This window comes from Haliotis rubra, unplaced genomic scaffold (genome assembly GCF_003918875.1).
Source record: "Haliotis rubra isolate DU_JTF1 unplaced genomic scaffold, ASM391887v1 Scf74, whole genome shotgun sequence".
In the NCBI taxonomy this organism is placed as follows: Eukaryota; Metazoa; Mollusca; class Gastropoda; order Lepetellida; family Haliotidae; genus Haliotis; species Haliotis rubra.
The window spans coordinates 1,505,672-1,522,548 of record NW_025767457.1 but is presented as its reverse complement, the minus strand read 5'-3'; the positions used below and the strand labels follow the sequence as shown (position 1 = coordinate 1,522,548).

Sequence of the window (16,877 nt, the reverse complement as noted above, 5' to 3'; positions counted from 1 at the left end):
CAGTTATTTACAGAGAAGTGTGATCATCAATCAATAAGATGTGCATAACCAGTCACTAGTGACTATAGCTGAAAGTATATGACTGTTAGAAGTAGAGAGGTACATGATTCATGTGGTGTGGTGATCCGATTAGAGGGCATGGAGAAAATGGACCACAAGGCATCTATGCATCATGGCACTGAAACACACTACAGGAACAAAAGAAATGAAGAAAAAATCCTATCAAGAAACATGTGCAACAGGAGACCGTGTGTTGAAGATAAATGGGCATACTACATAGACATAAGTTCTTATCTGCATAAATATATACGGGACGCATTAACACCCAACTGTATGTTTGGAAGCATTGCATCACACCATAGCAGCGTTATACATGCATACACACAGCAGCGTATATATATATATATCGTAGGTAATGCAACATAATAATGCCACATAAGGTGATCCTTACTGTTTCGTAGTCCAGTTGTCTCTGTAGAACTATACTGGCGTTATAGAAGCCAGAGGTGCTGGTATGCTGATTTAAATACACGTATTGTTGTGTTGTCGTTGACATTGTCACTGTGATGTGGGAAAGGGTTACATCTCTCACAGTCAGAACACCGATTGCGGTATCTAGAACAGATAGTGCTCTGTGCATTGTAATTGTACACTTTAAAACTATCTTCTATAATTTTCGGAAATGATGAACAATTGTGATGAACATTGGTGTATGCAGAGCATAAGAATATATGTGCTCACGCGTGTTATAAGAATCACACAGATTCTTTAATATTAAAGGTGACATACACTTAGGCACCTGCTATGCGCCTTCTGATATGACGTATGTCATTATATTCGACATATAGCTACAACCACGGCTAACATTTGACCTCATCGCCTTCACCTATGACAACCTCTGTGTGTCAACATACCCTTAGCTTTGTTTTCTTTCACTTGTATTGAATTTATCCGGTCAAATGTTGGCGGCAAACAATCAACGGCTGGAAAGGAGGAACAATTCAGGAAGGTGTACAATTGAAGAACAGTACATATTACTACATAACACTTTAAACCTTGTTTACTAAAAACACTTAGTTCAGATTGCTATAATAAATGATAGGCTTAATCCGGTCTCTTAAACATATTATGACAATGAATATTCAAACATGTCATGCTTTCTTCAGGAGTCATGTGAAACTTGCGTCCTCGATCTCAGAAAAAGGTAAGGTCCATACTTCCGTTACACTTCCTGTTGCATTGTAACGTAATACCGATTGATTTTCAAAACACTGCCATGCTACTTATTATTACTTTTTTTGCAAAACGGTTTGCTGACTTGAATGGGTTTTCAGGAGGCAATAACGACTAATGATTTAGTTTAATTAAATATCACTATTTTCCATTTCGTTAAGTGAGACCGCAGTAAACACTGAAAACTAATTAATCTTAAGAGTATGATAACCATGCTTGCTACACACCTGTACAATTATGCATGGCTGCAATATTTACGTCTTAAAGTGCACTGCTGCTACACTACGTGACTCACCCTTGCAGAGACAAACAAGCAGAACAACTACAGGTGTCCATTTGGAACCCGGCATCTTTGTGCAGCCCTGAAGAAAAACTGGAATCAAAAGGATCAGGCGTCTTTGAAAGGGGGTAGGCGAGCTTTCATTTCATTTTGTCTCTTTTTCAATCGAGATGAAGATGTTCGGAACAGTGCAAAATGAAAACGTTGCTTCTGAAGACGAGGCCTGGCCTCACATCCCCCATAACATTAGCAAGTGATGTTTTAAAGACATAAATGAAACTTTCGCGGCCAACCATTTAAGGGTAATTGGTAAGCAGTGCACCGCACCTATAGTAATCTACACTCATATATATATATGCACACACAAACACACATACACAGACATATATATATATATATATATATATATATATATATACTGAACTACAAAAAGAAATGTCGCACCGATAGCGGTTTGTTAAAGCACACACTTAAATTCACTCTAATTAACCATCGAAACGGGGACTGAGTTCAAATTTGAAAGGGGTAAACGCATTTTCGGGATAACATTTAGACTTCAAACAAACAAAATCACCAAAAATGGTACCATTAAGATACCCCAAAGTCAGTATTATGTGTGGCCTCCATGGGCATCGATGAAAGCGTTGCATCGTCTGTACATGGAAGGAATTAGCCAGTCGATGAAGGTCATGGGCACTTGGGTCTTTACTCTGCGAAATGCCTGATCGAGTCCAGTCGCAGTTGTCGGCCTTGGTTGGAGGCCATTCAGTCTTTCTTTGAATCTCGTTCCAAAGGTGTTCTATTGGACTTCAATCCGGATTGAGTGCAAGTTGTTGGAAGTCCAATGTACCTCTGGCAGTGTTGGCACGACCGTTGTCTTGCTGGAAGATGTAACGTCCAAAATGTGGTACAACGTGGGGTCTTATGACTGAATCAATATAGCGAGCAGCTGTCACGTCATTTCCTCATCCTGGACCAAGATTCTGGAACACCACAGTGTCAACTAACTGTTTCAAACCGATTGCCACCCACACTATGATGCTTGGACCACCCCACGAGTCTCTTTCAAGAATACACTCATTGGAAAACAGTTCCCCACGCCTTCGCCATACTCTCACTCTGCCATCGACTGTCGAAACAAAATATCGGCTTTCATAAGATAAAAGCACAGTTCTCCATTGTCGATAACGTCAATTTCGATGCTTAGTTGCCCATTGCAGTCGGTTTCGGCGGTGATGAGCGGTGAGGACAGGAATTGTTAGTCCCAATAGTAGTGCGTGCTGTTTCCGTCGTTCTGGGAAGCGACCCCGCAGATGGTGGCGCACAATCTGTCGGTCTTGACGTTGCGATGTAACTGAATGTCGCCACTGCGTGGACGATCTTGGATGCTGTTAGTGACCTGATACCACCCCTGCAGTCGGTAGATTGTCCTAACATGAACAATAAAATGATTGGCTACCCTCCGTGCAGTCTCATGAATACATATGTCACATGCAAGATGCATTGTGTATATCATATAAGAACAGAACTCTAAAAGAACAAAAGATGTGAAATAGTTAAATCTATACACGCATGGGGATCCTTGGGTTGAGGAGAACTTGAAAGAGGTAGAATCCTTCCTAAATTACCAAAAATCCCAAGCCTTGGAAATATCATTTTTAGAATTTTGGAATTTTTGGAAATATGATATTTCCAAATTGGAATTTTTTCGAAATCATTTTTGTCTTGCGGTCTGGCCAACTTGCAAACGTCCCCAAGACTTGGTTCCTCTGATCTGTCGTAAGTCAAGGCATGGCGATTGTGTCAAAACCAAAATGATTTAAGGCGAGTTTGAGACTGGCTTTCATTGGTACGGTTGTCACGGAATGCATGTGCATTTTCATTTTCACAAATGTCATAACGGAACCTTTTACCATGTCTGCCTATTTGGTGTTGCATTTGGTTTTGAAAGCGACGTTTCTTTTGCGGTTCAGTATAGATATAAAGTTGTGAAGTTATTGGTAGAATAAATAGTCTTGTTAATAACTGAGATTAACTGAAAACAGTTTCACTTATGATTGATTATATCTTGCTCGGGAAATATAGACGTCCTGAAACGTGTGTTGATACCAGTACAATATACACATATATTATAATAATATTTATTATCTGAAAATATATACTAATCTGTAAAGCAGACGTCTTCCAAATAGACAACCGTTCTGAAAAAGAGTACGGTACAAACAGGATGGCGTCTACTAAGACGCCTGAAATACGTCTACTAAACTTCAACAATGACGTTTTCATTGCGCCATCAATGATGCCGGCCATACGTCAACAACGTCGACGTACAATACGTCACTATAAGTCAAAATTTACGTTTACTTTTCGTCAACAATGATGTTTCATTACGTCTGCAATGGCGTCTAAATTACTGCAACAATAATGTTTTCTATTCGACAATAACGATGTCTTCATTACGTCAACAATATTATCTGACAGTGACCATCGTTAATCAGATAGGAGAGTCTTTACACTGTTCTCACGGGAGAAAGAAGATAAAAATGACATGTAAAATATCTTCACTCAATAAATTCCGTCATATTTTATCATTAGCAGTTCACCAAATTTGTAAGAAGTCTCGAGATGTTCACACATATTAAATTCGATTTCTGCAGTTTTGTATGTAGCTCCTAGAAGCGCTTTTGAGCAGTGATCACTGGATACCAGTGTTATATATACTAGGCGTCATTAATAAAGGGTCAAATGATATGTAGCACATGTAAAGAAAAGTGTCTAAAAAATAATAGAACTAAGAGTGTTATTAATGTGTTATGTGTTGACACACGTGACAAATCGTGACCAACAGGCCAAAAGTTCCAACAGCACTTGCATACCTCAGTTGTATAGACCAACCCCCGAAAATGAAAATGACAAACATGAAGCACTAGCTATAGGTCAATCAATATCTTGTGTACTCTCTTCGCACGTCCAGGACACAGGTGCACCTTGTTCTCAGGGTCCTTATCAAGTTCATAACGAAAGCTTGCGGAATCGCTTTCTATTCCTCTACTAGAGCTCTGCGGAGTCCTGGGTGCTGGGTGACGTGTAAACACACGTCGACCGAGTTCATCCCAGGCATACTCAACTGGGCTGAAGTCTGGCGAGCATGCTGGCTACTCCATCCGCTCTACGCCTGCTGCCTAACGTATTCCGTGACAATCCGGACCCTATCAGGCCCAGCGTTGTCGTCTTCAAGTAAAGAGGATCGACCATAAAAGCCATGAACAGCTTGCAGGAAGGGTGCTGCTATAGGAGTCAGAATCTCGTCCCGATAACGCTGTCCGGTAAGATTGCCGTCGACCATGTGCACTGGAGTACGTCCAGTAGGAGTAATCCCTGCCCACACCATGACCCCACCCCCAACCACCGCGCCAAATCGATTATGCGTGGCCACAGTTCCATCTGAAATTCACACTCCATTGCGGCGATAAATACCCTGCCGACCATCCTGGAAGGACAAATTGAATCTGCTTGCATCTGTGAAGAGCACACGAGACCATTGACGTCGATTTCAGCGGCCATGATGTCTACTCCACCTCAAACGCGCCTGCCTGTGACGTGGCCTTAGTTGTGGACCTACTGCAGGTCGCCTACAGCTGAGCCCGGCTTCCCTTAAACGTCGACAAACGGTGCTGGATATCCTTACATTGTTAACAATTGAAGCGTTTTGTCTGAAGATCTGCTGCGTTAAGGAATATGGTACGTAACGCAGTGATAATCATGTGCCTATCATCTCGGACGGCTGTGACTCTAGGGCGACCTGGTCGAAGTGCATATTCCACCTACCCATTGGCTTGATATCTCTGTCACAGTCTGCCAATAGCACTCTCACACTTATTAAAGCGGACAGCAACCTGCAGCTGAGTTTGACCAGATTCGAAAATGCCTATAGCCTGACCCCTTTCAGCAAGTGTAAAAAAACCGTCTCATTTTAAGCTGCGATTTCCAACAGATAACTGAACAGTGAACGACAGTGAAAAAGCATCAGTGCATGTGTATTCTTCTCACGTTTCCATGGCTAGCGCTACTTGCACGTGCAAACCGTTGACATTAAGTTGCAGGTGGATTTCCATATTGACAATTTGAATTAAAAATGTGCCGTTTGTAACAGAATGTATCAGACGTTAAAGAACGTAATAATGACATTTCTACGGCCTGGTGTGTCTCTCCATACTGTTAAGACAGTTTGTAAAATATTGAGTTGTATATATTTCAAACAAAATCGAAGATTGTACAACTTATAATAAATAGTGTTACCATTAGCTTGACCCTTCATTTATGACGCCGAATATATATCCAAAGTTATTATTATTAAAGTAATAAATATCTGCAACTAGATATTAAACTTCAACGATACAAAGGACAAAGGAAATTGGCCTTCAGTAACCTCTTCGCCATGTCGGTTATGTTTGGCACCAGTCGTGCATGTATATGAGATAAGACTGTACTTGGCATAATGCATGAAAATCTTTTACGCATTGTGTGTTGTTGACAGAGATAATGAGACCCATTAAAGTCTCTGGATATTTTGTTTTACGTCATTCAGGTAAATCATGAGCCACGTGTGGATACATAAAGTACATTTGTCAACCATGGATAGCTGTTAGAACATATACTATTGTCCTCTTGTACATAATCAGTACTGAGCTCTCGACAAATACACATCTATTTGATTCCATTTGAAACATAATTCATAAATAATGTGTATTACCGGCGACTCCACGTGCTGCGACACGACACGCTCAGCTTTCCGTAGATAGATACATGTACCAGAAATATTTTGTTGCATCAAAAGACATTTTATCTTTATTTTCTTTCGTTTGACTTTCCATTCCTTAGTCCCTAACTAACTCTTCGGAACACATACTGATGTAACAACAGTGTATGAAAAATAAGCCAAAAACCAGCCAGACATCAAGGCTGGTAACTTCGAAATGTTACCAGCCCAAAATGGATTTAACCAGACCAGACACGAAGATTTGGTGAATTTACTCAGATGTATGGAACATCTAAACTTTTCGCCTAACCATTGTGCTGGCTAGCTGTAAATCTCGACCGTCCGTCAGAAATCTAGCCCGTATTGAATTGATATCCCCTTAACAACATGTTGTTAAAAAAGGTAATGGATATATTGTTTTTGATAGAAAATACACGAACATACACCATTATCCGTAGGGGTGGGTATTGCAGAGAATTTTCATATTGCGATATATTGCAATGCAAAAGCATGTATTGCGGTATGTATTGCAATACATTGCATGAAGTATTTTTAAACAAACAAATACTTATAATCGAAGTAATGCTTGATTTATAGAGCAAAAAACACAACCAAATTACCATGCTTGATTAAGCTTTAATAACAACTTTTAATCATGATAAAATAAAAATGTGAATAATATTTGGCACAAATGAAAAAAGGAAATACCCGAAGATTTCCGAGTGTTACGAAGTTTCCGATTGCAAGTCAAAAAACCGGTTTTCGATCAGCGTATCGCAATACGTAACGTTTTCATGTCTGAACCGGTAAATATACTGGTAAACCGGTTATATTGCGCAGCCCTAATTATCCGACACTGAAAGTAATTGATCTATGTGGCAATAATATTTCCGGCAACACTACTCTTCAGAACACTAGTGTGACAGTCATGCAATAGGTGACCTCGGACAGCACTTGCAAGGGGTGGATGATGTGCATGGTTTACCATTGACTCTCAAAGGAGAAGATGCATATTCCTTCTTCCAAATTGCTCTAAGGCATTTCGTCAAGGACATTAAATCATTACGCAAGTATTGATCATGCAACGTGCTCAATGTTCTGATAGTTCACGTGTCATATATAGGTATGTGGCAGGCGGGCAAACGTCAGAATATTGTTGCCCAAACCCTGTTTCGCAGTGTGTGGACAGGATACCAACAAACGCATAACACCGATAATCGGAGCCACTTTGGACGTCCAATGGCAACAAGTCAGCAGCAAGACAGATTAAGATATGAGTTGCAAACTGCCGCTTAGATAAAAGAATGGTTGTATCAGGCACCTGCTATAGGAGTGCACAGATCTACACAGATAGCATGTGCATGGACGACGTCCACTGAACATCCCACATTTTACTCACACGTCACGGGGTCGTGCAGTAAAGTAAGCACTAGAATAATCGACGTTGGGCAAATGTTTTTGGATGAATGGAGTCTATCTCTCGCCTTCCATGATCGACATCCTAATGATCGTTCCATGGGCGTTATGGTCGTGCAGTAGGATCGTTGTTGGGTTTTGATACTTTTGAAACATCACCACTGTAGGTCCGTGAAGCCATTTGCGTTTAGGGCGTCACTGACAGGCGCATACGAACATCGTGAGTGGACCTAAAATTACTGGGTCGACCAATCTGAAACATCCCCCGAATTCGAGCATATTTGACCAAAAGATAGTACCCGATATTTGTGCGACACCATCACATCACATCAACCATTGGAACCCATATTATTGCCATTTGCTTTTAGGGCGTCATTGACAGGCGCGTAAGAACATCGTGAGTAGACCTAAAATGACACTGGTCGACCAATCTGAAACATCCCCCGAATTCGAGCATATTTGACCAAAAGATAGTACCCGATATTTGTGCGACACCATCACATCACACAACCAGAACCCATATTATTGCCATTTGCTTTTAGGGCGTCACTGACAGGCGCGTAAGAACATTGAGTAGACCTAAAATGACACTCATCGACCAATCTGAAACATCCCCCGAATTCGAGCATATTTGACCAAAAGATAGTACCCGATATTAGTGCGACACCATCACATCACATCAACCATTGGAACCCATATTATTGCCATTTGCCAAGACCGTTGGAGTGAGAAGATATCATATCTTCTTAAATCTCACTATCCATGCTTTTGTAACATAAGATGATATTATTAACGTAACGAAAACATTAATGTCCATATGACTTTAAAAAGACAAGAATGTGTGAGGACAATTAGTTTGAAAATCAGTTTGTCTTATCTCAGCAGTGACGTTTCAATTTGAATTACGATTACATTTGAAGAACTGCTCTTAAACTTCACTGAAACTCAAACTACATGAACGATAGTTCTCCTTGGCGCATTTAAGTCACGTAAACTACGTAAAATCAATAGCACTATATTTGTTGAATGAATGTAATTGTCCAAAGACGTTACGAACCTCCTCTAAGGAAATAAGAACAGAAGATTAGAGAGGAGGGTGATACACACTCTCCAGATTAAAAGTTACAACTTCCTTCACCAGCATGTGTGGCAGTATTATTCAATACTTTTATAAATCGTTATAAGTGCTAAGAACCTGCTTTAAACTATGTGTTTCATGTAAATAACGGTAATATTATAAAGCTAATTGTAAAATGAGTGCCAGTTAGTGACTCACTCTGTGAGAGCGCAAAACAATGAGATTTTAAGATCAGAAAAAAGAATTCCGTTTAGGAACATCATTTTGTATATCGTGGTCACTACATACTGAAATTGATGATCTAAGATATACTTTTTGTGTATTCTAACATGGATGAGATGGTGTCGCAAAATCAGAAAACTAAACTGTGTAAGTGACTCTGTTTTCTACGAACGTCAACTGACAAGGAGACACATAAGGTTATCGCTATAAATGATAACATGTGTGCATACTGATGGGTCAGCCCGGGTTGACAAAATGTAACTAAATAGTCACGGCTCTAATATTTTTATATAATTTATGATATAAATACTACCGAACCCTGTAGAGAGAGAGAGAGAGAGAGAGAGAGAGAGAGAGAGAGAGAGAGAGAGAGAGAGAGAGAGAGAGAGAGAGAGAGAGAGAGAGAGAGAGAGAGAGAGAGAGAGAGAGAGAGAGAGAGAGAGAGAGAGAGAGTGAGAGAGAGAGAGAGAGAGAGAGAGAGAGAGAGAGAGAGAGAGAGAGAGAGAGAGAGAGAGAGAGAGAGAGAGAGAGAGAGAGAGAGAGAGAGAGAGAGAGAGAGAGAGAGAGAGAGAGAGAGAGAGAGAGAGTTTAGGTTTACGGCGCTTTAAGCAATATTCACCCAAAACCACGATGCGGAACACCTGAAATGGGCTTCATGCACTGTACCGTGACAGGGAATCAAACCCTAAAAGAAACATGTTTACCACAAGGCTGCAAAAGTAAATGAAGACAAACCATTGCTCAATCGTGAATTGTCAGCACCAACACCCATGGTCGTGCGTAAGCTGCATTCATCACCACGAGCTCTATTCAGCATTAAGATATGGTTCCAGGAAACCCAGCACACTTAATTGTATCTTCACGTCATTGCAACGTAAGACTTGACCCGGATGTTGTTACTTCAGGAAGGAAAACGAAGACACACGTAAAAGGTGTGTTTCAGGGTTTTCAATTCGTTGGTTTCACATTACTTTTCAACTCGCTGTGCGCATGCGCAGAGAGTGTGAAAAATATCCACTGCATGCTTCCGGTATGGTCGTATGTTTATCCATAGTGTAAATGCACCCTTAATAAAAGCTGTTATGAAAATTATTTACGTTGTGCCAACTGTTCATAGCTGAGTACGTACTTCCATTTGCCTCTGCTTTTCAATAATTGATGTCCTATTTTGGTTGCAATTCCATCAGAGATGTGTTTGTTTAGTTGTGAGAAGGGGATGTGCGGGAAGGACGGTGGAGGTGAGATGTCTTTATACAAGAACTTGTTAACATAACTTAAGCTATTTATTCAACTTATCCCGGCCTCTGTTTCATAAATCAATTGGGATCAGTTGTATTCGACAAAAAATTAATATTTGTTTTGATTTTTTGTTTTCTTTGGAGCGTTTACACTATCAATAAACATACGACCAAACCGGAAGTATGTGAGTGGATAGTTTTCACACGCTCTGTGCATGCGAACAGCGAGTTGAAAAGTAATGCATAATGTGAAACCAACGAATGACGTTACTTGTATTACCCCGAACAGAATGCATGTTGAAATGCCCATAGTCCGACACGAAGTTGCCAGCTTATTGTCACCTATTAATTATGACATGCCAATTGTCAGACACACAGATCATAATGTCAGACACCAAGCTGTAAGGTATGGCGATAGTCAGACAACCAGATGTCAAGTATGTCCACAGTCAGACGCTAAGATGTCAGACATTCCAGTTGTCAGACAAATGGCAGATATGCCGATATCAGGCTCCCATTATGGAGACACTGAATATGGTTAATGATTAAAGCATCACCTGTAACAGATGTGATTTCGTAAGCATAAAGAGTGCTAACAGCGCATTCACTTTTTGGTTTAAGCCAACACAAAGGAGTTACAACTGTAAGTTCACAAGTTTTGCTGCAGCAAAATATAAGGATTCAATGAAAACCTGCATGAACCAGGGATACTCTACAACAGGGATAGGTCACTCGCTTGCTTTCTTTACCATTTGTACTAATTAACGTGTGCCTCGTCATGCTCCAACGCACACAGTGACTTGGTTCGGTCCCAGCGCAACTTCGGCTGCGTTTAACAGTACTTCAGCCAGTGTATTGTATCAGTCGGAATTTTACAATGAATGAATGAATGAATTAAGAGCAAGAATTTTATGTGAATGAATGAAAGAAATTAAGAAAAAGAACAAAAGAAAAAGAACATATGTGAATGAATGAAAGAATAAATGATACACCAAGGCCATCCCTCCCCAAACATGTTAAAGAACACAAAACTATCGGTAGAACACATATGTTAACATCAGCTGTCCATTTTCAAAAAAAAAATTACTTTGAGACATGTTTTTACATTAGTAACTAATTCAGATATCTTATTGCATGTGTGGAATGACATGGGCATTGACAGAATGTTAACTGACACTGTCACAGACCCCTCAAGAACAGAAAGTTTAGAACTATCACAAAGCGCTGTAAACACCTTTCCAGTTTTGTCAAATACTATTTGCAAAAACCTTTCACCTGATGGTATATACCCCTCATAAAAATTAAAGGTGTATGTGAAAGATGTTTTAGAACAATAACTAGAAACACTCAAACAACGCCCTGTAGTATTTCAATGGCAGATCGGCGATATGTCATATTTTTCACACACCTCAAATACACACTAACAATTTTTTTTAAATTATAAAACTATCACTATTACTTGCAAACACCTTTCACGTGATGGTATATTCCCCTCATAAAAATTGAAGGTGTATGTGAAAGATGTTTTTGAACACTAACTAGAAACACTCAAACAACGCCCTGTAGTATTTCAATGGCAGATCGGCGATATGTCATATTTTTCACACACCTCAAATACACCCTAACAAATTTTTTTTAGTTATAAAACTATCACTATTACTTGCAAACACCTTTCAACTAAAGGTATATTTCCCTTCTAAAAATTAAACGAATATGTGAAAGAAGTTTTTAGCGATATAATTTAGTCTTTCTTCGCTGTGTACTGAGAATTGAAGCCAGTGAGCTACAACATGCCCACTTGAAACTTTACTACAAAGCTACTGTACTTATACTGACACTAATAACAATTATTTGACTTGAAATGAAGTGACAGAATAGGTAACTTATCTTCTACATGTAGGTTTTCAGTTGTCACAACACTCAGCGTATGTAATCAGCTGTTGAAAATAAACCGGGCTCAATCTTAAAAACTACGCTTCCGCCATATTGGCTACACTGGTCACGTGACGAGCCGAGGCATAGCTTAGGAGCTTTCCGAGGAGTGACCACTCCCCCTTATAGAGTCTCCCTGCATGAACAAAGAAATACAATTTGACAGAGTTTTCCTTAATATAGCTGTTTGTATTCAAGTTTAGAGAACGTGAAATACGTATCAGTAACTGTTATATACACTCAGGTTGGCTTCCCAACCTGCTTAATTATACATTGGGTACATTAGGTTGTGTTAATCTTCATTTTTGAATCACGAACAATCTGTGATCCACACGTTTGAATTAGTTTTTTGAGACAGTAGCTCATTTACAAAAGTGATTGAATAATGAACAAAGGATACATATGGAACCTACTGAAATTTTGTCACTTGGAAAACTGTCGACCAAGTTTCATTTAGCACGTGTCATCAAAATACATGCAAATGTATGCAAAACCTTTATCACGAGTAAATACTGGAACAACACATCTAAAGTTACCTGTCTGTGTTATATTGAGGGAAAGCATTTAGGCTAATGACCCTGGCTGTATGGGTCTCCATCCTTAGGTGTGGTAGACAACGTTTATAACAAACTCAAGACGACAATATGTTTGGTTAACTACACCAGAAGTTCCTTCTATGCATTTCGACGACAATAGATCCCAAGTTGTAGACACCAAGGAACCAGTTCGTTATATTACGCAGTTCGTTGTAAGCGTGAGTGAGTTAAGATTTAACGTCACACGGGCAATATTTCAGCCATATCGTGACGAGAACATTTGTCATTGAAATGTAATAATATTATAAAAACCTGCCGACGAAGGACAGTAAAACAATCGTTTATACGTGGTATACTGTAGTTTGAAGCTATGATTGCTCACGGGAAGAAATCCTGGGTTGTAGCAGACCCCAACCAAGTATCTACCAACTTATCAAAACCTAGTGGCAGGTGCTCCCGAGCTGTTGTCATCAAGCCTGAGGTGGTCCAACTTGACAATCTCAAGACGATAACGCTTTTTCCTTCAGATTCTCAACATGTACAGAATGGTAGCAGCTTCATATGTCATACAATCGATTACACTGGTATTACTACTACTTACGGTATGATTTACATAACTAATGAATTTGACCTCGCATGTATAACATTGACCTTACGCTGTTGACAGTCTTGATGTTCGACAATGTTAATATTTGGAAATTTAATATCAGTGTCACTTATAAGTATGTTTCCTTATTGAAGAGGGCTTCACACAGAAACGTTTTCTCAAAAAGTAATTGATTCACAAAGTTGTCATTAGCGATCTCCCCGAGTAGAATATTTTACACATCGCTCGGTTTCAGGTGATAATGTATGACCAGGATTTGATTCAGGATATAATATAGTTTATTTAAAGGAACTTTATAAGAACTTCTTGAACTTACGTGAACATTGGACCCCTAAGTTTTAAGAAAACAAGCAGTTCTATCTAAACCTTTCTGATTACCACAACCTTTAAATTACACTGAAAACGTTATGGGACAATGGAAAAGAAACATATAAATTATAATAACATTCAAGATGGCTGACACTTGCTTTCAGCATCACATCCACATGTGGCTTGATTTGAGACACCAGGTGTCGTCCAAGTGTCGTATGTGTATTGATACTCCGTGATTATTCATCATAGCTCATATTCAGCCTGTGGTCACATTTTGTAGATTTAAAGGCTTGGCATTGTAAACAATATCCATGTACCTAAGTCAGGCTACGCCACAGCAACAAATGCGACACAATATCCTTGTCATCTTTAGATATTCTCCCTCAGGTTGAGATGACCCTAAACCCTAAAAACGACCAGCATATGACAAATTGAACTACACGTGTCAAATACATTGCGTATTGTGGGGAATGGTAGCCGTGTGACTCAACAATGAGCAATATTGTCTCTGAGTCCCTGCCAATGCCTAGGTTAAACTGCGCTCTTCCTATGATATTAAACGCTGAAATATTCATATGTATGATATTGAAGTACACCTACCTTTACAGCTAACACTCTTCCTGTGAAGGATCAAAATCACATGCACGCCGACTGAAATATTTTCCAAGAACTAGGAAGTCCTTCCGAGATAACAATCCACCCTAATCGTCATTCGTCACTGAATATTTCTCCGTGTACAATAGGGACGGTGTCAGCTCCGATAAGATGCGAACATCAACGGCCTCACCCATAACTTGATACTAATCGCATCCCGAAGTTGGGTGGCTGATTAGGTCTGTTGTCTGTGATTGTGAGACATCCGATACTGTATCTCGAGTGTGCTAAAGATCACATATGACAAATATGCACCGCGCTATAACGCTCCAAGTGGGAAGCGCACAGCAGTTACCTGTTGTTGAACGACTTGATTGTCTTTCCCACAAGGTTTAATGCAAATATGTTATTTTCAACGTTGCTTCTCGGTCGAATCTCGAGGAACTATTTTCGTCTGGACGGTTATTCAACTCTGACTCCTGTTCGTAATAATATAACAGAACATAGCAACCAGGCACTGCAATCTGCCTAAACATGCATTGTGTCGGCTCTGTGACAAATTAAACATGCACTTTTTTTCTGCTGAGCAAATTTGCCACACCTGATAAGGGTGAACCTGCAAAATGGGTCAAGTCGTCCAGGTGGGTTAAAGTCGCATTGATAAGCATACCGAGAAGGAAAATCTACTGCTTCAATGTATGGTATTAATATGTAGAACAGATCAAACATATGGGATGAGCAGGCGTGTGAACTGGATCGAGAAACAGGAAACAGCAACTCTCATTATGAACAATGTGACTGTCGTCGAGTGTTACCTTACGCGTTGGATCTCTGCAAAATACACGGAATGTGTTTTACGTTTGCGTGACGGAAATAATCAATACATTTACATGCACCACCACACAGAACACCCCTTTAGTTGATAAGTTGGAATGATTTGTCAAGCATCTGAGTTATTCGGTGGCCCATGCTACATGCCCTCACATGTCCAATTTTGCGGAGCACGAATATTTGTTCGACGCCCGCCTTTTGTGGGGTTGCCTAGTGGTTAAGAGTCAGCTTGTCACGCCGAAGGCCCGGGTTCGATTCCCCACATGGGCACAATGTGTGAAGCCCATTTCTGGTGTCCCCCGCCTTGATGTCGCTGGAATATTCCTAAAAGCGGCGTAAAACCATACTCACTCACTCACCCACTTAATCACATACTAGTACACCGTACATTAAGAATATGATACACCGCCACTCATATAATATTATAAGAGACGATAAATACAAGCAGGCATTGATTATAAAAGCGATAGTTTATCCATATAGAATATGTTTGCTACGTTTTAGTATTAAAACATACAAAGTTTTGTCAGTATGATAGAACTCATGTTTGAAAAGGCCAAATACTTTTTCGTAGTTTGACAATGTTAAAAAGTTCAGCCTTCAGCCGTAATATTTATAAAGAGCTTCTCTTAAATCATCATAGAAGAGACACTATAATAAACATGCTCGATAAACGGGATCAAGTGGTCAAGCTTGGTTGATGCATGTCATCGTAACGCAATTGCGTTGATCGATTTTGATGACGTGATTATCTGGATTGTCTGGGATTTGTATATTTACAAACATCCGTACAATAGCTGGGGCATTGCTTAGATTGGCGCCATCGGTGCCAAATATCAGCTGTGGCTAATTCTTAAGGTTTAATCTAGAACTCAGGAAACTCTTGTCGATCCTAACCGTTCTCACTTACTCAAATACAGAATAGACTGACGCCGGATTAGAGGGCGTGTATATGATCATAAATTAACTAGCTTCTGCCGGGACCAAATTCTAGTACCGGTATTGAGAACATGCCGGATTGGAGGACTGCCGGTTTAGAGGGCTTCCACTGTATTATAACTTAAACCAATTACAAACACAAACATTCATAAAATATACTCTTAAAAAAAGTAGGGTTTACCATATTTAAGTTACGATTGAAAATACTGGGAGATTTATCAGATTCAATTAGGAGATAATCCTATTGTGTTTTTGGAAGTGATTATAGTTGGTTGAACGCTGCTAAATGAAACATTCAGCAGCGTTCAACCAACTATAATCACTTCCAAAATGTAACCACAATAGGATTATCTCCATTCTACTATGCCATATGCACCATGAATAAATCGCGTTTAAAATATGCACTCATTACCCTTGCGTAGTGTTTTGACACTACGCGCAGTGAACCGGCTCTCAGAAGTGGTTATTGAAATTTTTCACTTCTACTGTTTTAGTAACAGCCAATCAAAAACGAACATACTTAAATGTCATGGTAAAATCAATGTTGATATGGTGAAACGAATGTTTTGAGAGTGCATAACCACTTGCGCATTTTTTATGACCATAGTAAATTTGTACAGTAATCGCTCTTTAAAGATGATTGGTGTATGAAATTTGCATGTGTACGACTTTCATTTTGAAACAAAACATCCCGGCCAGAAATAAACAGTAGCAACGGTATGACGCAAGATGACATGGGGTCCGTTAATACACCATTCAACCATCACCATTATCGTTCAGAGACGTTGTGTTATGAAATTGCTGAAACACATCTTGGTAAATATGCACTTTTGCATATAAGAAATATTAGAAATATTAATGTTACTCTATTAACTTGTTTTAGCGATTGATATTTTAACT

The 16,877-nt window shown here is 39.6% G+C and overlaps 1 protein-coding gene across 1 annotated transcript in view; it reads right to left on the bottom strand.

Annotated features, from left to right (window-relative positions):
- The window catches only part of LOC124259851 (cadherin-23-like), a 105,294-nt gene extending 90,809 nt beyond the window's left edge, over positions 1-14,485 (bottom strand). The window contains 4 exon segments of the mRNA XM_046694067.1: positions 452-615; positions 915-983; positions 1,529-1,606; positions 14,214-14,485. Coding sequence (XP_046550023.1) covers positions 452-615; positions 915-983; positions 1,529-1,583 — 288 coding nt within the window. The 5' untranslated portion in view covers positions 1,584-1,606; positions 14,214-14,485.
- Between the last annotated feature and the right edge of the window lie 2,392 nt (positions 14,486-16,877).